The sequence below is a fragment of the Mobula hypostoma genome, chromosome 1 (genome assembly GCF_963921235.1).
Source record: "Mobula hypostoma chromosome 1, sMobHyp1.1, whole genome shotgun sequence".
Lineage (NCBI taxonomy): Eukaryota > Metazoa > Chordata > Chondrichthyes > Myliobatiformes > Myliobatidae > Mobula > Mobula hypostoma.
Genome location: NC_086097.1, coordinates 170,880,858 through 170,904,050, shown reverse-complemented (window position 1 = coordinate 170,904,050; position 23,193 = coordinate 170,880,858). Strand labels below are relative to the sequence as shown.

General features: G+C 44.2%; 1 protein-coding gene across 2 annotated transcripts in view; it reads right to left on the bottom strand.

Moving 5' to 3' along the window:
• LOC134342600 (cadherin-7-like) overlaps positions 1 to 23,193 on the bottom strand; it is a 232,820-nt gene that overhangs the window by 42,746 nt on the left and 166,881 nt on the right. For both annotated transcript variants that reach the window (XM_063040931.1, XM_063040923.1), the window contains 2 exons: positions 10,117 to 10,370; positions 5,525 to 5,661 (listed from right to left, as the gene is read on the bottom strand). In XM_063040931.1, the coding sequence (XP_062897001.1) occupies positions 5,525 to 5,661; positions 10,117 to 10,370 (391 nt within the window). The remainder of the gene's footprint in view (positions 1 to 5,524; positions 5,662 to 10,116; positions 10,371 to 23,193) is intronic.

Genomic DNA, 23,193 nt, shown 5'->3' with positions numbered 1-23,193 from the left:
ACTAGTGGGGTACCGCAAGGCTCAGTGCTGGGACCCCAGTTGTATACAATATATATTAATGACTTAGACGAGGGAATTAAATGCAGCATCTCCAAGTTTGCGGATGACACGAAGCTGGGTGGCAGTGTTAGCTAGGAGGAGGATGCTAAGAGGACGCAGGGTGACTTGGATAGGGTAGGTGGGTGGGCAAATTCATGGCAGATACAATTTAATGTGGATAAATGTGAGGTTATCCACTTTGGTGGCAAGAACAGGAAAACAGATTATCATCTGAATGGTGGCCGATTAGGAAAAGGGGAGGTGCAACGAGACCTGGGTGTCATTGTACACCAGTCATTGAAAGTGGGCATGCAGGTACAGCAGGCAGTGAAAAAGGCGAATGGTATGCTGGCATTTATAGCAAGAGGATTCAAGTACAGGAGCAGGGAGGTACTACTGCACTTGTACAAGGCCTTGGTGAGACCACACCTGGAGTACTGTGTGCAGTTTTGGTCCCCTAATCTGAGGAAAGACATTCTTGCCATAGAGGGAGTACAAAGAAGGTTCACCAGATTGATTCCTGGGATGGCAGGACTTTCATATGATGAAAGACTGGATCGACTAGGCTTATACTCTCTGGAATTTAGAAGATTGAGGGGGGATCTTATTGAAACGTATAAAATTCTAAAGGGATTGGACAGGCTAGATGTAGGAAGATTGTTCCCGATGTTGGGGAAGTCCAGAATGAGGGATCACAGTCTGAGGATAAAGGAGAAGCATTTTAGGACCGAGATGAGGAAAAACTTCTTCACACAAAGAGTTGTGAATCTGTGGAATTCTCTGCCACAGCAAACAGTTGAGGTCAGTTCATTGGCTATATTTAAGAGGGAGTTAGATATGGCTCTTGTGGCTAAAGAGATCAGGGGGTATGGAGAGAAGGCAGGTACAGGGTTCTGAGTTGGATGATCAGCCATGATCATACTGAATGGCGGTGCAGGCTCGAAAGGCCGAATGGCCTACTCCCGCACCTATTTTCTATGTTTCTATGTTTCTATTATAGCCATATTGAGCATCACGCTAAATGAGGCTGCTCCCTATAAGCCCTAACTCCTGACTGATGGTCATCCCACTATGAACGGCAAGATCTAGCCCCAAAGATCCTTAGACAGCAAGTTAAGCCACAGCCCCAGAGGCAATGACAAACAGAATAGTCAAAATAATTGGTAAAAACCTGTAACATTCACAAATAATCAAAAATAAAATAAAGCTGGTAATAATTAAACCCACTATTAAAAATTTAAACATGGTTAAAAATTTAAAAAATACATATTTGAAAATAATTAAAACATTTTTTAAAAAAACTAAGTTAATGATTTAATCCAAATCAATTAATTTTAAAAAGGTGTAAATTTGTGGGAAATTTGCATAATCCTCTTGATTAGAATGAATAGAATTACTGAATCTGTAACTGGTCCAGCCTGCCATGGGCTCAGTCAGAATATTTCCCACATCAGCCGCAGACTCCTTCACCCGTCACCCTCATCTAGTTCCATGCTCCATATTCCCTTCCAATCAGGTCCCACCACTTGCAGCCCTTCATCAGCATCACCTATCTCCTACCAGCCTATTTTGCTATTTCTACTCTCTCCTTCTCCCCTCCTCACCTGGATCCACTAATGCCTGCCAGCTCTTGCTCCACCACTTCCCCTCACCTCTTTATACAGGCTATTTTGCCTCCATCTTTCAGTCTAGATGAAGGATGTCAACCTAAAATATTGATTGTTCATTCCCCTCCATGGAGGCTACTCGACCCACTGATTTACAGAGTTGTATGGCACAGAAACAGGCCCTTCAGTATAACTGCTCCACCTTAACCATGATGCCCTATCCAAATTAATCCCAGTTGCCAGCATTTGGCCCATTACGTTTCACATTTGAAGGCAGGGTACAAGGTTAATGGTAGGATTCTTAGCAGTGGAGGAACAGAGGGATCTTGAGATCAAAGTTGCTGTGCAAGTTGATAGGATAGTTAAGAAGATGTATATGATGTGTTGGCCTTCATTACTGAGGGGATTAAGTCCAAGAGCACAAGGTAATCTTGCAGATCTATAAAACTGCACTTGGAGTATTGCGTTCAGTTCTGGTCGCCTTATCAAAGGAAGGAGTGGAAGAATTAGAGAGTGTGATGAGGAGATTTACCAGGATGCTGCCTGAATTAGAGAACATGTCTTATAAGGAAAGATTGAGTGAGCTTGAGCCTTTCTCTTTGGAGTGAGGGTGGATGAGAGGTGACTTGACAGAGATGTATAAGGTTATAAGAAACGCAAGTAGAGTGGCCAGTGAACACTTCATTTCCCAGGAGGCAATGGCATTCATTTAAGTGGAGGAGAGTTCAGAGGAGATATCAGAAGTAGTTTTTTTTTTACACAGAGAGATTTATGTGGCTGGAATGTACTTCTGGGAGTAGTGATAGAGCTGATGCACTAGGGACTTTTAAGAGACTCTTAGATAGGCACATGGATGAAAAAAAGGGAGGGTTATGGGCTATATAGGAGGGAAGAGTTGGATTGATTCTGGAAATGGCATCCAAAATATTGTGGGTCGAAGGGTCCATTCTGTGTTGTACTGTTCGATCTTCTATGTAAACCTTCCCAAATCATGTACCTGTCGAACCGGCTTCTAAAACTTATTACTGCAGCTGCCTCAACCACTTCCTCCGGCCACTGATTTTACAGAGATACAATCCTTTGTGTAAAAAACAATAACCCTCAATTACATATTCAGTCTTTCCACTCTCACCTTAAAACTATGCCTTCTAGTTCCTGATTCCCCAACCCTGGGAAAAAGATTAAGTGCATTCACCCTGTCTATGCTCTGTTGTTCATTCACCATCGTATATGTTGCCCCAGATTCCAGCATCTGTGGTCTCTTGTTTCTCCAGAATATCTCCTGTTGGAAAACTATAGGAAGTTCGGTCATAGGTGCCGGATTTTGTGAGGAGTGAAAAGTGGCAATGCAGTCACAGTGTCAGCAGCAGGCACATTCACACAAGTAATCCTCAGATTGTCCAGCTCCAACCCTGGGAATAAGAGGGTGAGTTATTGCAACAAACCTTAAAAACAAGAGAATGTAGGTGCTGGAATCTGGAGAAATAAACTATCTCCTGCCGGAACTCAGTGGGTCAGGCAACATCAACGGAGTGGAATTAACAGATGATGTTTCAGGCCAAGACCTTAATCAGGATTGAAAATGATGGTGAAGAAACCAGGAAAAGAAGGTGGGGGTAGGGTACAAGCTGGCAGGAGGTAGGTGAGACCATGTGAGGGGGAAGGTGGAGGGGTGGTTGAGGCAGGATGAAATAAGAAGTATGGAGGTTATGGAGGGAAGAGGTAAAGGGCCGAAGAAGAAGAAATCTAATATGAGAGGACAGTGGACCATAGAATTATGCCAATGAGGAGGGGAACCATAGGGAGTTGAGGAGAAGTGCAAGGGTGAGAGGGTAACCAGAATGGAGAACTGATAAAGAGAGAAGAGGGGAGGGGGGAGTAATTCCTGGAAGTTAGAGAGATTGAAGTTCATGCCTTGAAGTTGGAGGATATGTGAGGTGTTGCTCCCCCAACCTGAGTTTGGAATCATTGTGGTAGTGGAGGAGGCCATGGACTGACATGACAGTATATGACTAGGAAGTCGAATTGAATCTGGAGGGGTGAGGAAGTGGTTGACATGTTGGATAAAAATGCTGCATTGGGAACTTAAATTTGTCTTCATTGTTCATTAACCAAAGTACTTTCCATTCATAAAGCGGAAAATTGTCTGAGACTGTGGGCTGTAGGGAGGCTCATTGACCCAGCCAGTGAAGCTGCTGGCCCCTAAGCTCAGAGACCCAGGTTCAATCCCAACCTGTGGTGCCATCTGCATGTTCTCCCTTTGACCATGTGGGGTGCTCAATTTTCCTTCCACATCCCATAGAACAACCACTTTAAGTTGCATCTAATGTGTAGGTGAGTGGTAGTATCTGGGGGTGGTGGGTGGAGGGCGAGAGGAGAAGTTGATGGGAACTTGAGGAGAATTAAAAAGGAATAGTGTAGGGTTAGTGTAAGTGGGCTGTTGATAATAGGACATAGCCAGTGAGCTAAAGAAACAGTCTGTGCTCTATAACTCCACAACTTGGACAGGTAAAAAAGGTTCAAAGTCAGTGTTAAGTTTAGTGTCATAAGCACAAGTAAGTTCATGCATAGGTGCAATGAAAAGCTCACTTGCAGTAGCATTGCAGGCACATAGCATCAGATAAACAGTATTCATGAGGTTTCGAAAGACAAGGGACAAATGGTTCTTGCTCTGCAGACATCTTGGTTGGCACGCACAGAATGGGCTGAAGAGCCAGTTTCTGTGCTGTATGACTCTATTACTCTCTCAATGACTCTACCTCCATGGATTTGAGTACACACTTACTGAGGTATCACTGTGCTGTCACTAGTATGAAGCAACGAATCACTCCACATTTCTCCCTTCTCAGGGAGACAGGAAATATCCCACGGCATCGTTCCATGGATAAGCAGTCGTGTTCTCCCTAAGGACTTGAAGCATGAGGCTATTCTGCACCACAGCACCACCTTCCCGCCCCGATTCACTCAATATCTAAAATGCTTTCAAACTCTGCCCTAAGTGTACACAGCAACTGAGCCTCATACTTTAGGAAGAAAAATTCCAAAGATTAACTAGGTGAAAGAACAACTTTTCTCATCTCTGCCTTAAACATCCCATTCCTTTATTTTGAGACAGTGACCCCTGATTCAATATATCCTGGAAAAGGGAAACATCAACTTTGTACTTCCCTGTCATGCCCTATAACAATGTTGAATGTTTCAATGAGATCATGTCTTGCTCTTCTAAATTCAGGAGTGTAAAAGCCTCGTCTATTAAAACATAATCTCTCCTCAAATGACAAGCTTGCCATCTGAGAAATCAAAAACAACATACACAAAGTGCTGGATGGACTCAGCAGCGCCTATGGGGAGAAATTGTCAATGTTTTGGGCCAAGACCTTTCTTGAAGACTGGAAAGCAAGGGAGAAGAAGCCAGAGTAAGAAGGTGGGGTTGTAGGAAGAGGAAGCGATGGTGAGACCAGGTGAGGAGGAAGGTGGGCAAGTGGAAGGGGGGGAATAATGTGAGAAGCTGGGAGAGGATAGGTGAAAGAGGTAAAAGGGCTGAAGAGCGAGGAATCTGATAGCGGAAGATGATAGACCATGGAATAAAGGGAAGGAGGTGCAGACCAGAGGGAGGTGATGGGAAGGTCATGAGGGAAGGAGGGTAAGAGAAGGGATAAGAGGGCCACCAGAATGAAAATGGAATTCCAGTGGTATAATTAATCCTTAAATCCTAAATCCCCCAGTCTTGCTTTCTCCCTCACACACTTAGTATACAATTTTAAATTGTCCCTTAAAATCTATATGGTTAGCTGCAAAGCTCTTTGAGACATCCTATCACTATTAAAGCTGGGATCACAAGACTTCCTCTTCTTAAAGAATTTCTTGAAAACACTTACGACTCTCCATCGCCAACACTGTGATATTGTGTTCCTCATTGGTCTCCCTGTCCAGTGGTTTAGCAATGGTAATAACTCCTGTGTTAGCATCAATGTTAAAGTATCTTTCCAAGTCTGTGTTGCGATCTATGGAGTACCTAGATGAAAAAAAATTCAAGAAAGGACTATTAGTCTTGGATCATATACGTGTTTCAGTTTATTCAAATCCCTTTGGCTTACTAAACAGCATGCAGTCATTCCATCCATACAGAGGTATCTACGATCGGGTTTTGGGTGTAGACTGGATTGCCAACTTTTGTTGGAGGTGCCATCAAATGACCTTTATGTAGAGTGAATCGGCCACATATAATTACTCCTTGGGTCCTTAGTCCAAGCAATAAGCCTTGTTGGTTCAGCTTAAAAGGGAGCAGTAGAGGGGAATATTTGGATTATAATCTGAAGAGTGGTGATATTATAATATCCCACTGAAATCATTTTTGGAGTGGAGGGCGAAGGAGTAACTATGCGAATGAATTTGAAGTGAAAGGGATAATGCAGCTGATCATGACTATACATCGACTGATTGTAGCATAAACTCATAGAGCATAGAACAGCACTTGATGGGCTGAATGGGCTAATTCTGCTCCTATATCATATGGTCTTAGAGCACAGGAACAGACCCTTCTGTACATGATGTTGTGATAAATATGACGCCAAATTAGACTCATCCCTTCTACTTGCACATAATCCCATAACCAACCCCCATCCCCTTAGAGTCCTGTATCTACCTAAAAGCCCCTTTAATGTCACTATCATATCTGCTTAAACTAACACCCCTAGTAGAGCACGCCACCACTCTCTGCATAAAAAAACTTACCCAGCACAGCTCGTCTTAACTTTCCCTTTTTCACCTTAAAGCTATGCCCCTCTAGTTTTCAACATTTTGATCCTGGAGAAAAGGTCCAGATCAGCTACCCTGTAGGTACAGTACCATTCATAATTTTGTGAACCTCTGTCAGGTCTCCCTTCAACCCCCGATACTCCAGGGAAAACAACTCAGGATTGACCAACCTCTTCTTGTACTTGCACCCTCTAATACAGGCAGCATCTTGGTAAACCTCTCCTGTATCTCTGTATCCTTTCCAAAGCATCTCATAATTTTATAAACTTCTATCATATGCAAATACTCTTCAGAAAAATAATGGTTTTGTCACCCCATAATAAGTCATTTCCTTTTTATGAACATTGTATCTATTTCCTCTTGAGTCCTGAGTATGGCTATTCTCTTGGCTGTGGTAATAAGTAAAGCAGCTATTTGTTCTACATGGTGAATCCGTGACTTTGTGTAATTAATCACACAATCACACACAAGCTGGGCATGCTGTTATTATGAACATTTTGTTTCGGTGTCTGCCACATAAAATAAGTTTTTCTTGTCAGTTTTGTAGTGGTTTGCAGTTAGCTCCACTCTGAAATGGCCCAGTAAGCCATCCAGTTCAGGGGCCTGATTAGGAATGGGCAGTAAATTTCGATCCAGACAATGATGTCCAAATTTAATAAAAATAAAACTCTTGGTTACACAATTAGATTAGTATTGGCCACTGCTCAATTTCTCTTTTTTTCTCTGCCCCATCAGTTTTATAACTTATGGCCATAGTGGTTAATTTTCTTTATGTTTCCCCATTGATTTCTCTCTTGAAGTGGTACACTGGAGGTAGAATTATTGAATCTTAGAGCAGGGAAAGAGACCCTTCAGCCCATCAAGTATATGCCAACTTTCAAACATCCTTTCTCATTAATGCCACTTGGATCAGCTTTCCCCAGGTTCTACCACCTGCCTGCGCAAATGCCAATTTACAGTGGCCAATGAAGCTACCAAGCCACATGTCTTTGGGATGTGGGAGGAAATTAGAGCACCTGAAGGAAATCTACATAATCATGAGAGGACACATTGGTAAGGAAAATAAAGGGCACTTCTGGCCATTATGCTACAGGAAGGATATAACTGCACTGGAAAGGGTGCACATGAGATACCCCAGAAAGTTGACTGCATTGGAGGAATGGAATGGATGGACTTGTTTTCTCTGGAGAAGAGGAAGTGGAAGGAGGAAGTCATTTAGATTTAGATTTACATCTACATTTATTTATTAATCACATGTTCATTGAAACATACAACAAAATGCAGTGTTTCCATTAACAGCCAACAAAATCTGAGGTTGTGTTAGGGGCAGAATGCAGGTGTTGCCACGTATTCCAGCACCAATCAACATTGAGAGAGGGATAGATACCGTAGTAAGAATCTTTATTCCTTGGAAGGTGGTCCACATTTGGAATAAACTGCCAGAGGAAGTGGTTAAGGCAGCTACATTAACAACACTTAACATACTTGAACAGGTACACAGATAGGAAGAGTTTAGATGGATACAGGTCAAACATGGCAAGTGGGATTGGCTTAGTTGGGCATCTTGGTTGGCATGGAAAAGCTTATGTTTTGATACTACATGACCTTATAACTCATGGTTGAGGTGTCTGACACAAGAGGGTGTTGGCATGAGAACGAGGACGTTTAGAGGGGGTGTGATGGTTTTTATTCATATAGACAGTGGATTGGATCTGCAAGGCATTGTCTGAAGGGGAGGAGGAGATAGATACTCCCATAGTATTTAATAAGTATCTGGACAAGTACCCAAATTGCCAAGACTTAGAAGACTACAGACATAATGTAAATAAATGACAGCACTGGAGAGACTGTAAATACAGAAAATTTAGAAAAAACACACACACAAAATGCTGGAAGAACTCAGCAGGTAAGGCAGCATCTACGGAGGGGAATAAACAGTCAACTTTTCGGGCTGAGACTCTTCATCAGGACTGGAAAAGAAGGGGACAGAAGTTAGAGTAAGGAGGTGTGGGGAGGGGAAGGAGAGCAAGCAGGCGGGCGATAGGTGAGACCAAGTGAGGAGGAAGGTGGGTGAGTGGGGGAGGGGGTATGATGGAGGAGGATGTTTGAACGAGAGGGTGAGAGGAGGAAGCAAGAAGCTCGGAGGGGATAGATGAAAGAGGTAAAGGGCTGAAGATGAAGGAATCTATTAGGAGAGGACCATGGACCATGGAGTATACAACTGGATGACTCTAAGGAAATCTCTGCACAAATAGCAAACCGTGTCAGAATAAAACACAGGTCCCTGGAGCTGTGATGCTGTAGCACTAATCACCGTGGATCAGATAGTGAACAAGATCCGACTTGTACAATTAGTGAAAGCTGAACCGACACAGCTTTGTGGGCTGAAGGGCCTGTATTAGGCTGTAGGTTTTCTATGTTTCTATGTTTCTGTGTTTCTATGAACCTGATACAGGTGTTCAGGCAGTCATTGGTAGATCAGTTAGTCTAATGTTTCACATGAGCAATGGCTGGTGATGACTCATGGAACTGCCGTAGACGTGGATTAACTGCATTGCCAGTGGAGATATCATTTAGCTTTGACCTCAATGGACCTGTCTCTGAGATGCGGTGTACCAAACACTGATATTGCTAAAAGTAGAAGTACAGAAACGTGGAGCAGGAGGAGACTGCTTGTCCCTTCAAGCCTGCCCTGCAATTTATTTAATTAGATTTTTTTAATGACCACATGTACAGTGAAATGTGTCATTTATGGTAACATCCAACACAATCTGAGGATGTGCTGGGGGCACCATAGCATGCCCATAATGTTTAGCAGAACAACACACATACAACAAGCTACAACAGCGAAACAAACCCCCTTCCCAGCCTCCCACGCAAACAGACACAGGCCACCTCTGGGCCTCCAGCTTCCAGACTGTGGCCGCAGATCCGCAAACATCGGGCCTCTTATCTCAATTCTGCAATGTGATCATGACTGATCTATGCTGGCCTCAATCCTCTTCTGCACCAGTTTCCCAGAGCATTGAAATCTCTAAAGAGCTGAGGGTGCTTCTGTTTGTTAACATGTTGTCCCCTTTCTCCACGCCGATGAGTGTGAATGAGTCCATGTCCTCTAAGGATGTGTAGGGGTGTTCTTCCTCAGCATTTGGGCCATGTGTCCCTCAGTCAACCTCACTAAAGCAGTGGGCAATCACTGGTGCTTTCTGGCAGCTTGTTGTGCATTAACTGACTGGGATACTCCAGTAGGCAAAATAATTGGAGTATTCTGGGAACTTCCTGTGTGTGAATTGGATGGGGATTGTTCCCATGGCAACCACAAGGTTGTCCTGAGAGCTCGTTGTGCATACATCAGAGGAGATGGCCTAGTGATAAATCCACTGGAGTATTCTGGGAACTTCCTGTGTGTGAATTGGATGGGGAGTGTTCCCTTGGCAACCATAGGGGTGTCCCGAGAGCTTGTGCATACATCGAAGGGGATGATCCAGTGAGCAACACATTGGATTATTCCAGGATCTTGCTATGCATTAATTGGAGTGATACAGCTGTGGACAACCACCGGTGTGTTCTGACTATTGCAGTGCATGGACTGGGAGGAATGCTCCATTGTCTGTGGAGAGCTTTGGGCTTACCTTTGCACCTTTGCAAATTTTTCAGGGAGGAATGAAAGCAAAGGGCCGGTCCCTCCCTCCCAGGAACTGTGCGCACGTACCTTACAGGATTGTTGGCCTTGTCTGGGTCATGGGCAGAGACAGTGCCAATGGCCGTGCCCACCCTCGCTGCTTCGGACACCGACATTTTGTACAGCAGTGAGCTGAACTCAGGAGGCTCATCCACATCTTCAACCACGAGCTTCACTGTAGCTGTGTCGGCGAAGGGTCCCATTGCCTCAAACTGCGAGTCGACATGTGTATTGGTGACCTCAATCTTCAGGCTGTAACTTGACTTTTTTTCAAAATCCAGTTCCTGCGAATGATTGGAAATTATACATATGTTTATTTATTAACTCAGCATAATGTGGGCTTATTAAGAGAATGGCAACTACCCAGGGAACAAGGCACATCAGTGCTGATGTGTAAATCCCATCACATAATTAAATGGCAGAAACATTCACAAGGTGTTTGCAGTGTGCTTCTCTCCACATCCATCTGCGTTACACTTGCTCTTTGTGCTGATCTAACAACTCACCAAATGGATAAAATTCCAAATGAATTATTTATTTGTGATTTTAGACCATGCCAATAGTTATTTAATTATTTTCATGTTTCCTAAAAGGAGGACTATTTGCTTCATTAAATCTATCCCAGCTCTCAGAGAAATTCTATTAATCCCATTCCCCCTATTTATTTCCCAGTCATATGTTTTCTCCCTCCTCACACTGAGCCTCTCCATTCCCAAAGACTCTTTCCCCTCCCATCCTCTGTCTTTCCCCCTCTCTCCCCTTCTCTTTCCCACTTGCCATTTTGTCCACTCCCTCCCCCTCCCCTCCCTCCTTTTACCTTTCTCACCATTCCTCCCTTTCTCTCTCCTCCCCTTTTTTCTTTCCTCCTCCCTCTCATTCTCTCCTTCTCTCCATTTCTTTCTCCTTCTTCTCTCACCCTTTCCCCACTCTCTCTTCTCCTTCCTCTGCCCATAACTTCTACCCCTCTCACTCCCTCCTCTCTCCTCCCTCCCCCACCCAATGTCTCTTTCTCTAACTTCACCTTAACTTCCCTCCTACTCACCTACACTAAAGGATACTCAACATAGCAGCTAACTTTCTGACTCACGTGTATTTGGGAGGAAACCAGAGCACCTGGAAGCTGGCAGTGTCAAAGGTAGGATAAGCAAATTCCTCTCAGACAACATTAGAGGTCAGGATCAATTCCTGGTGTCTGGAACTGCAAGGCAGCAGCTCTACAGTACCTCAGACACACTGTGCTGCCCTAATTTGTTACTTCTGCTTTAGCTGTTACTAGGAGGCTGATCCCTTCTGAGGTTTTGTATCAGGTTCAGAGGGCTTTTGACAGGTTGGGTGTGGGAAAGGTGTTTCCTCTTGTGGGAGAATCTGGAAGCAAAGCTCTATTTAAAAATAAGAGCTGCAATTTGTCCTGTTCAAAGCTTGTGAGGCTTTGGTACTGTCTTCCTTAAAGGGTCTTGGAAGCAGTATTGAAATATTTTTTTAAAGATAGATTCATGCAGGCTTTTTCCCTGCAGGTTGGGTGACACTAGAACTAAATGTCACAGGTTTAGGGTGAAAGCTGAAATATTAAAGAGGATTTTGATGGAGACTTCTTCACTCAGAAGATGGAGTGAATGTACAACAGCTGCCTGGAAAGTGGTAGATGTGAGTTCAATTGTAACTTTAAGGAGAACTTTGAATAGGTGCATGGATGAAAGAGATATGGAGGGCTATGGTCCAGGTGGAGATGGGTGGGACTAGGCAGAAAACCAGGCCAGCACAGACTCTCCCTCTCCTGCTCCCACTCCCCAGCATGGACTAGATTGGCTGAAGGGAAGATTTCTGTGCTGTTCTGCTCTGTGACTCAATGCCTCTAGACAAATACCTGAAAAATAAGGGGATGAAAGATTATTGGGAACAGAGGGAACATGGAGTTGAAGATACAATCGTATTATCCCCATTCATACTGTGTACAGTATTGGAACAGGTCTCTGGGGCCCAGTGACCATTCTTTGAATCTTTGAAATCATATGTATGTTCAGACTTATGGCCACTTCTCAAAGAGTCATACAGCACAGAAACAGGCTCTTCGACCCAATTCACTGATGCCAATCTTTTTCTGCATCTCAACTAATCTCATGAAACCCCCTAGTTTCCTTGGCTGTGTAAGCCTAGGGAAGACGTCCACCAACCCCGCCAAACTCGTGAAATTGAGGCCCTCTCCCACCCCAAGCCTCGGTTTGTGTGGATGCTGAGTAATTTGTTACCCTGTTACAAATTAGTGCCACAAAACAACAGACAGTACACCATATATGATTAAAAGATTATTTTATGAATCTTAATTTGACTAAAGGGTTCATAAAGAAAAGAACAAAAAAAAGAAAAGGGCCCATTTTAATGAAACAGTCAAATATGCACAAGTGGGAGCTCAAAGTTTCTCCATAGTTATCGATCGTCAATCGATCTCACCCCTGGCTTCATCGAATCATGGTCCCGCTTCAGGTCGAATCCTACGACCTTTTCTCTCCTGCATCTTCCCTCTTTATATCCTCTCGAACCAAAACTCCAAGCCCAACCTTAGTGTACCTCACAAGAGAAACCTCCCTTTAATTCGACTATCCTAATTGGAAGGCACACAATTCTCCTCATCTCCTGTCTTCATCAATAACCTAAACAAGCTGAAAACAGAACAAATAGCTCTTACAGATCACTGAATGAAATACGTACAGCATAACAGTAAAAATATGAACCAGGACATTACATCATTGATCTGCATTCGGATTAGGATCAGAAAATTCCATACATTGCCTGTTTGTCTGAATGCATCTGTCATGACTGAGTATCACTGTGGACATTGTGCCACTGATATTGATATCAGGATTCAGTTATTAAGACCTCAATCTTTGCATGAATATGAAGGGAGGAGTGGCAATTGGACCATGGTCTTAGGAGGATGTTTGCCCCATTGTTGATACTGACACCAAGAAGCATATTTTCAGAATAAAGGGCTTCCCATGAAAGTTGGAAATGAGGAATTTCTTCTTAGAGAGAGTTTGTTCAGTCATTCAGGGAAAAGTCAGACAGAATTTTGGTCAAGAGTTTGGGGAATGAAGAAGGACAATGAAATTGAGGCCAAGATCAGGGCAGTTGTGATCTTACTGAAGGGTACCATGGGTTTGTTGGGCTGAATAGCCTCTTCCTACTCCTTTTATTTCTTACATTCAGATCTGGGATCCCTCAGTCCCACCTGCGACAAGAGATTTAGAGATTAGCTATATTTGTTATATATGCATTGCAACATTGAGTGAAATGTGTTGCTTGCTACATTGACCAACGCAGTCCAAAGATATGCTGGGGGCAACCCGCAGACCTTGCCATGCTTCCAGTGCCAACATAGCATGCCACAACTTACTATCCCGTACACCTTTGGAATTTGGGAGGAAACTGGAGCACCTGGCAAATACCTATGCGGTCATGGGGAGAACATATAAACTCCTTACAGACAGCACTGAAATTGAACCTGGGTCACTGGCACTGTAAATAGGCTTACACAGCCGTTATATGACGGTGCCACTCTTTCCTATCTGTTCAAGTCCAGGGCAAAGAGGTAGAGAGGCAAAGATATTGAGGGCAACATGGACAGAGAAAGAAAGAAATGTAGATAAATGAACAGTGTGCAGGGGACAGAGAGCGCAAGATAGTTCAGGGAAATGCACGGAGATAGAAAGTGAGAGATGAAGGAAATGGACAAATGGACAATTAACTTGTGTCATAAATGCACCTTATTATTTATTAATTTACTAGTGCTGATATTACTTTATGTGTTATATGTGTAAGTTTTATGTACGTACTCTGTTGTGTACCTTGATGCTTCCTTGTACATACAAGGGTGAGGCAGGGGTGTGTGCTAGCGCCAGTGCTCTTTAACATCTTCCTCTTGTGCATTACCAAGTTTCTCCACAACGGGATTGAAGACAGCAGCGGTGTGGCACTGGATGTCAGATTAGATAGCAACCTCTTTGACATCAGGAGGCTCCACGCAACCAAAAAACTCCGTAGAGAGCGGGTCCTGAAGCTGCAGTATGCGGACGGCTGTGCTCTTGTGGCCCATACTCCGGAGGATCTTCAGACTGTCCTTGCTGTGGTGGTGAGAGCGTACAGCAGGATGGAGCTGACTGTCAATACCACTAAGACAGAAGTAGTTTGCCAATTGAGTACCAGTGTCCCACCACTCTACCTGCCTTCACCGTTGGTGATGAAAAGCTGACGGTAGTGCCATCTTTCAAATATCTGGGAGCATTCTCTCTGAGGATAACGGCATTAACAATGACATAAAGAGCCGCATTAAACAGGCATCAGTTACCTTTGAGAGACTTCGGCATAGAGTCTTTCAGAACAGGAGCCTTCGTCCCTCCACAAAGGTCACCGTATACCAAGCGGTCTGTGTCACCACCCTCCTTTACAGCTGTGAAGCTTGGGTAACCTACAGCCATCACATCAAGTCCTTGGAGAGCTTCCACATAAGCTGCCTCCAGCGCATCCTGGGAATTACCTGGCGTGAGCGGGTGCCTCACACTGAAATACTTGTAAAGACCAACTGCAGGAGTATTGAGGCCATGATCACCCAGCGCCAGACGCAGTGGCTGGCGCACGTGATAAAGATGCCCCACGTCGGCTACCCCACAGAGTGTTATACGGCCAGCTGCATCATGGTCGACACTCAGCTGGAAGGCCAAAGAAGCGCTATAAGGATCAGATGAAGAATGCTTTAAGGAAGTGCAAGATCAGACCCGAGGACCCAGAGGATGTTGCTGCTGACCGTACCACTTGGCGACAGCTGTGTAGGGACGGTGTTGGTATTCTGGAGATGGAAAGAACAACCAGAAGACAGCAGAAGAGAGCCAGGAGAAATGCAGCCATGGTTGCCACCACGACCATCAGTACCACCACCACTACTACATATACATGTCCCACCTGCAATAGAGCTTGTGGGTCCAGGATAGGACTGTATAGTCATCAAAGATCTCACCGTTAAAGGAGTGGATGTTGTCATTGGATTTCGATGGACAACCGAAGAAGAAGAAGGTCTAGGGGAACATTGTTTTGTTGGTAGTATAAGTGTATGGTTGAATTGTAATAAACTGAACTTGAACTTGAGAATGATAAACAAAGAGAGATCAGGAAGTAATTCACTTATGGCACAAATAAATTGTCATCATAAGACACAAAACATTGGTCCAGACAAAAAGTCTTCAACCTGAAACAATAACTGTTTCTTTCTCCATGGATGCTGGCTCACATACTGAGTGTTTCCATCATCTCCAGCATCTGTTCTTTTTATTTCAGATTTCCAGAATCTACAGCTTCTTTTTCATTTATTGCAGAATAAACTAACTGTTCCAATCCCATTCATTCTCCATAAGATATTCTTCATAATCATCCCTAGTAACATAATCCTAGAGGTTTAATTTTGCAGACATGATATACATTTCCATCTGCTGGAACTAATAATAATGTTATTATTTGTAATTTTCCCTCCACTCTTCTACTTAGGTATCAATCAAAGTTGCCCAGGTGACAATTCCCCAATGCCTTTAGCCTCATCTTAACCAAGTTTCTAAGCTTATTGTACATCATCATTGGACACACATTTGTCTATTTCATTACACATATTCCATAAAGCCATGCAAGTAAGAAGGTAGCCCCAGAATTGCAGAAGCTTTTCTCTTTCATGGGGATTCATAGAGTCATAATATATTCACCCTGCCCTCAAGTTTACCTGGTCCATTTCCGACACCTCCCTCCCCTTTCTAGATCTTTCTGTCTCTGTCTCTGGAGACAGCTTATCCACTGATGTCTACTATAAGCTTACTGACTCTCACAGCTATCTGGACTATTCCTCTTCTCACCCTGTCTCTTGCAAAAACGCCATCCCCTTCTCGCAATTCCTCCGTCTCCACCGCATCTGCTCTCAGGATGAGGCTTTTCATTCTAGGACAAGGGAGATGTCTTCCTTTTTTAAAGAAAGGGGCTTCCCTTCCTCCACTATCAACTCTGCTCTTAAATGCATCTCCCCCATTTCACGTACATCTGCTCTCACTCCATCCTCCCACCACCCCACTAGGAATAGGGTTCCCCTGGTCCTCACCTACCACCCCACCAGCCTCCGGGTCCAACATATTATTCTCCGTAACTTCCGCCACCTCCAACGGGATCCCACCACTAAGCACATCTTTCCCTCCCCCATCTCTCTGCATTCCACAGGGATCGCTCCCTATACAACTCCCTTGTCCATTCGTCCCCCCCATCCCTCCCCACTGATCTCCCTCCTGGCACTTATCCATGTAAGTGGAACAAGTGCTACACATACCCTTACACTTCCTCCCTTACCACCATTCAGGGCCCCAAACAGTCCTTCCAGGTGAGGCATCACTTCACCTGTGAGTCGACTGGGGTGATATACTGCGTCCGGTGCTCTCGATGTGGCCTTTTATATATTGGCGAGACCCGACGCAGACTGGGAGACCACTTTGCTGAACATCTATGCTCTGTCCGCCAGAGAAAATAGGATCTCCCAGTGGCCACACATTTTAATTCCACATCCCATTCCCATTCTGACATGTCTATCCACGGCCTCCTCTACTGTAAAGATGAAGCCACACTCAGGTTGGAGGAACAACACCTTATATTCCGTCTGGGTAGCCTCCAACCTGATGGCATGAACATCGACTTCTCTAACTTCCGCTAAGGCCCCACCTCCCCCTCGTACCCCATCTGTTACTCATTTTTATGCACACATTCTTTCTCTCACTCTCCTTTTTCTCCCTCTGTCCCTCTGAATATACCCCTTGCCCATCCTCTGGGTCACCCCCCCCCCCTTGTCTTTCTTCCCGGACCTCCTGTCCCATGATCCTCTCGTATCCCCTTTTGCCTATCACCTGTCCAGCTCTCAGCTCTATCCCTCCCCCTCCTGTCTTCTCCTATCATATTGGATCTCCCCCTCCCCCTCCAACTTTCAAATCCCTTACTCACTCTTCCTTCAGTTAGTCCTGACGAAGGGTCTCGGCCTGAAACGTCGACTGCACCTCTTCCTACAGATGCTGCTTGGCCTTAGTGGTGGGATCCCGTTGGAGGTGGCGGAAGTTACGGAGAATAATATGTTGGGGGCTTTTCATTCCAGGACGAGGGAGATGTCCTTTTTAAAGAAAGGGGCTTCCCTTCCTCCACCATCAACTCTGCTCTCAAACGCATCTCCCCCATTTCACGCACATCTGCTCTCACTCCATCCTCCCGCCACCCCACTGGGAATAGGGTTCCCCTGGTCCTCACCTACCACCCCACCAGCCTCCGGGTCCACATATTGTTCTCCGTAACTTCCGCCGCCTCCAACGGGATCCCACCACTAAGCACATCTTTCCCTCCCCCCCTCTGCTTTCCGCAGGGATTGCTCCCTACACGACTCCCTTGTCCATTCGTCACCCCATCCCTCCCCATTAATCTCCCTCCTGGCACTTATCCTTGTAAGCGGAACAAGTGCTACACATGCCCTTACACTTCCTCCCTTAACACCATTCAGGGCCCCAGACAGTCCTTCCAGGTGAGGCAACACTTCACCTGTGAGTCGGCTGGGGTGATATACTGTGTCCGGTGCTCCCGATGTGGCCTTTTATATATTGGTGAGACCCAACGCAGACTGGGAGATCGTTTTGCTGAACATCTACGCTCTGTCCGCCAGAGAAAATAGGATCTCCCAGTGGCCACACATTTTAATTTCACATCCCATTCCTATTCTGACATGTCTATCCACGGCCTCCTCTACTGTAAAGATGAGGCCACACTCAGGTTGGAGGAACAACACCTTATATTCCATCTGGGTAGCCTCCAACCTGATGGCATGAACATTGCCTTCTCTAACTTCCACTAATGCCCCACATCCCCCTCGTATCCCATCCGTTATTTATATACACACATTCTTTCTCTCACTCTCCTTTTTCTCCCTCTGTCCCTCTGACTATACCCCTTGCCCATCCTTTGTGTTTCCCCCCGCCCTTTTCCTTCTCCCTGAGCCTCCTGTCCCATGATCCTCTCATATCCCCTTTGCCAATCACCTGTCCAGCTCTTGGCTCCATTCCTCCCCTTCCTGTCTTCTATCATTTTGGATCTCCCCCTCCCCCTCTCAAATGTCTTACTAGCTCTTCCTTCAGTTAGTCCTGACAAAGGGTCTCGGCCCGAAACGTCGACTGCACCTCTTCCTACAAATGCTGCTTGGCCTGCTGCGTTCACCAGCAACTTTGATGTATGTTGCTGGAATTTCCAGCATCTGCAGAACTCCTGTTGTTTACGTATAGAAACAGACCGTTTTGGCTTGACTGCTCAAATGCTGACAAAGATGCTAAAATGGTAAGTTGGTATATTGGTTTATGATTGCCATATATACTGAAGTGGAGTGAAAAACTATGTTTAACATGCTATCCATATAGATTAAGCTAGCCACATTTGACAATGTTTAAAATCATAGAGACACAGAACAATCATTCGGTCCATATCTCTCCAAACTCTGCCCTGCCATATACCTATCTAAGTGCACCTTAAGTGATACTATTGTATCTGCCTCAACCACTTCCTCCAGCAGTTCTTTCCATATAGTCAACACCTCTACATGAAAACGTTGCCTCTCAGGATCCCTTTCAATCTCTTCCCCCTCACCCTACATCAGTGCTCCTCAGTTTCTGATTCCCCTTCTTCAAGAAACAGACGTACCATCCACCTTAATTATGCCTCTCGTAATTTTAAACATTTCTATTAAGTCACCTCTCATTCTCTCATATTCCAAGGAAAAAGACCTCGCCTGACTAATCTCTCCCTATAACTGAAGCCCTTTAGTCCTGGCAACATCCTCATCAATCTCTGCCTTTTCTCCAGTTTAACCACATTTTTCCTACAGCTGGATGACTAAAGCTGTACACAGTAGTCCAAGTGCGGCCTCATCAACAACTTACACAGCTGCAACGTTGCATCCGAGCTTCAACACTCAATGCCCTGACTGATGAACGCCGGTGCACCAAACACAACAGATTCTGCAGATGCAGGAACTCCAGAGCAACACATACAAAATGCTGGCGGAACTCAGCAGTTCCGCAGCGTCTACGTAAATGAATAAACAATGAACGTTTTGGGTCGAGACCCAAGAAGCAATCTAATAGGAGAGGAGAATGGATCATGGGAGAAAGGGAAGAAGGACAGGACACCTTGGAGAGGTGATAGACAGGTGAGGAGAATAAGTAAGAGGCCAGAGTGGGTAATAGAAGAGCAAAGGGGAGGGAGAAAATTATCGGAAGGAGAAATCAATTTTCATACCATTAGGTTAGAGTCTACTTTGATGGAATATGAGGTGTTGAGATTGGGACATAGCCAACAAAAGACAGGCATGGCTGGAGCCCTTGTGGGTGCTCATGGCAACCCCTTGAGTTTGGATAAAGTGGGAGGAACCAAAGGAGAAATTGCTGAGGGTGAGGACCAGTTCTGCCAGTTAGAGAAGGCTCATGGTGGATGAGAACTGGTTGGGTCATTTGTTGAGAAATAAGCAGAGAGCCTTAAGGCCTTCTTGATGGGGAATAGAAGAGTATTGAGACAGGACATCCAGAGTGAAAATGAGGCAAACAGGGCCAGGGAATTAAAAGTTATTGAGGAGATCAAGAGCACGTGAAGTGTAATGGATCTAGATGGGAAGGGTCTGAAACAAAAAGGATAAAATGGAGACAAGTTCAGTGGGGCAGGAGCAGGCAAAATCAATGAGCCTACACATATTGTCAGATTTGTGGATCTTGGGTAGGAGGTAGAAACGAGCAGTGTACAAAACATCTCTTTTCACTATCCTATTTATTTCTGATGCCACTTCCAATGAATTACACATTTCTACTCCTAAGTCCTCAGTTCCATTGCACTCCATTCATAGTATAAACCCTACACTGGTTTAACTTTCCAAAATGCATCACCTCACACTTATCTGCATTGAAATCCATTTGTCACTCCAGTTGTAAGCTCCACTGCTTCGCTGGGCAGAGAATTCAACAGATTCATTACCCTGCGAAAGCAGTTTCTCCTCATCTCGATCCTAAATCTATTCCACTAAATTTTGAGGGTATGTCTCCAACTTCTAGTCTGAATTGCCAGTGGAAACAATTTTCCTGCCTCTATCTTATCTATCCCTTTTATGATTTTATATGTTTCCATAAAATCCTCACTTATTCTTCCAATAGATGAATTGAATAGATCCCTGAAATCTTTACCTACCAGAAAGTGATATTCTCTGTCAGGAGTGAGTGCTGAACTGTATTTTTTGTCTTATTACCACAGTAAATTGGTCTTGGGAAAATTGACAAAAGCAGAACAATTATACAGTTCTGAAGTATGCACCATGGAACCCAAATTTTGATCTCATTAAAAACCTCAACTTGGTTCCACCTTTACTTCGTCAGTTTGTGCTATCTAATCCCAGGTATAAAATGTACAGGTTTACTTCTCTATAGTGCCTCTGATGTCCCTTTCAATTTCTCCTAAAGATCAGATAGCCAATGAAGTATAGTTACTCTCTGAAATAAGAAGAGGAGTCGACATTCTGTGAAAATGTTGGGCATCACGATTTTCCATAACAGGAAGCCACATCATTCATGCAAGTGTCAAGAAATTCGAATTGAAAAGAAACAGTTTATTTAATTATCATTTTCACTTAAACTCCAGCAGAGCAGATTTATTCTGTATCTCAAATTTGTGAATTGTGTAAAGGCAAATTCACAAATGGACATAGCACGTAGTTTGCTATACTTTGCAAATAGCTAACTACTGTGTCAGAGAAACCTACACAGCCATTTTGTGCAGAGCAAGCTTCCACAGTCAATTGTCTGATAATCAGCTGATGCATTGGTGACAACTGACTTGAGGAATAAATGTTGGTCTGGAGATCAAGAATAACCGTTGTCTCTGCTTTTTACATCATCTTCCAGTTCATCCACTAAATTGGCAGCACATTTAGACACAGCATTCTGGGTGCTTTTCTTCTTCTCCTCTGTTCTTTTATGATTGTAAGCCACGACTGGATACTAAGAACATCAAGCACTGCAGGGCTATCCTGTCAGCAATTTGCTTAATAGTGATGGAGCTGGACTTTTTGCATACTATTGTTGTGTGGTTGATTGGACTTGTTGTGTATCATTGGGCTGAGACGGTGCAAGGTGTGAGTGGTTGATCTGGATGTTTTGATTGTAATCACAAGATGCTGTTGGACATTGGTAATATAGAACATTACAAGCCCGATTCAATGGTTTGTTGGCGATTTTGGTGGTGGGAGAGCTGCGTTGCCTCAGTTGTGGTGAGGACTAGACCTAGCCTGAAGCATCACGGTCACCTATGACAGTGCCCTGGGGTGGAGATGCTGAGACGGTGCTACCCACTGGTGTTCACTCATTGCTGCCCTGAGGTGTTTGGTCAGGGCTGCTCTCCAGTATTCACACAGTGCTGCCCTCCATTGTTCATTCGCTGCTGCCCAGTGTTGAGACTGTGGAAAAAAAAACATGCTGGACCAGGACAATTTATCACCTATCCAGTTATTCCACACAGGGATTTAGTGATACTGGTATTTTTTTCTTCATTGTGACTGTTTGTTTTCTGAAATTGTAACCATATGTGCTGTTTGTGCTATGCACTATCTGTAGTGTGCCGTGTGCTGTTGGTAATGTGTTTTGCACCTTGGCCCTAAAGGAACACTATTTTGTCTGGCTATATATATGTATGGTTCAATGATAATTAAACTGGAATGATAATTTGCCCAAGGCCTCTGGCATCATATATAATACAAAAAAAAATGACAGCACCAACACTGCAGAACACTATTGATCACAGATATCCGATCAGAGAAACACCCCTCCACTTCCATCTGTACATCCTACCACCAGGACTACTTTGTAACCATGGGTTGCTCATCCTCAGTCCCGTGTGTTAGTTCTTGCAATACATCCCATCTCTCATGCTCCCTCTCAATAAATATCCCAACACTGATATAATGCTTGTTCCCTGGCAATTTCTGCTGTGTGTCCTAAATAAGGGTACGACATTAACTACGGTGAATAAGTAAATGCTCTGGCTAATCTTCCAGTCAATAAAACTTGGATTATCCTCAGACAGAATGAGTTTCCTCTCAATCCTTTTGATCCAAAATTGGTATAAAAAATGCAAATTTATAGGAACATTAAATTAATTGCTCAAAGCTGATTTAATATTTATTTTCCCTCACAGTTGTCTAAAGTAATATGATGATTACAGATGATGTTTCCTCAAACTTTTAAAGTTGTATGTTCCACCTTCTATAGCCAGCAATGTGGTGATGATGCTGTTAGTGTGTTTTGTCTTTAGTGGCTTGGGGAATACTCCCAATGTTTGCATGGCTTTAAAATAACCTCGCACAGTTGGACTGACAATTAGCTCGCCTCGCTCCATCAACATCCTGCTGCAGCCCTTGTATTCACTTCAGCTACAAGTATTGCTCGCTGCATGTCAGTCAACACAAGGTCTAGATTCACACAGTCTGGCCATCTGGGCAACATCTTTTCCCTAGCAAAGAGTCCATCTGCTTCCCACAGTACTCTATGCTGTCGGATGATTAAAAAACACAGCTTCCTTTCTCCTAGCAGTCTGGATGTACCACAACACTGAGCAATCTTCACCAACTTCTGTACACCAGCTGCTCTCAAAGTCAAACCTGTTTTTGAAACACAAGTGTCGAGTGGATTTTAGTAATCTTCCCCTTTCTCCATCCCTGCCCCTTTCCAAACAATGTTCTTCTCCTAAAGTGTAGGATTTGGGCCAAGGATTAAGAGCCCTGTGGTAGAAATTTTCCAGGAAGTCATCAGTTGGCCAATGTCCATCTGCGACCTTTACCACGGATGGGAATTCAGCAAAGGGAAAGCGTGGCTATATCTGACCCTGCCTTCAGAATGGAAAATCATCCTCAGCTCCTTCTAATCTGTCACACAAAAATGTCGCCGCTTAAAAAGGAAACAATATAGGGAGGACAAAGGTTCAGGAAGGGAATTATAGATCCTATTATTCTCCAATGTCTCTATACTATTGACA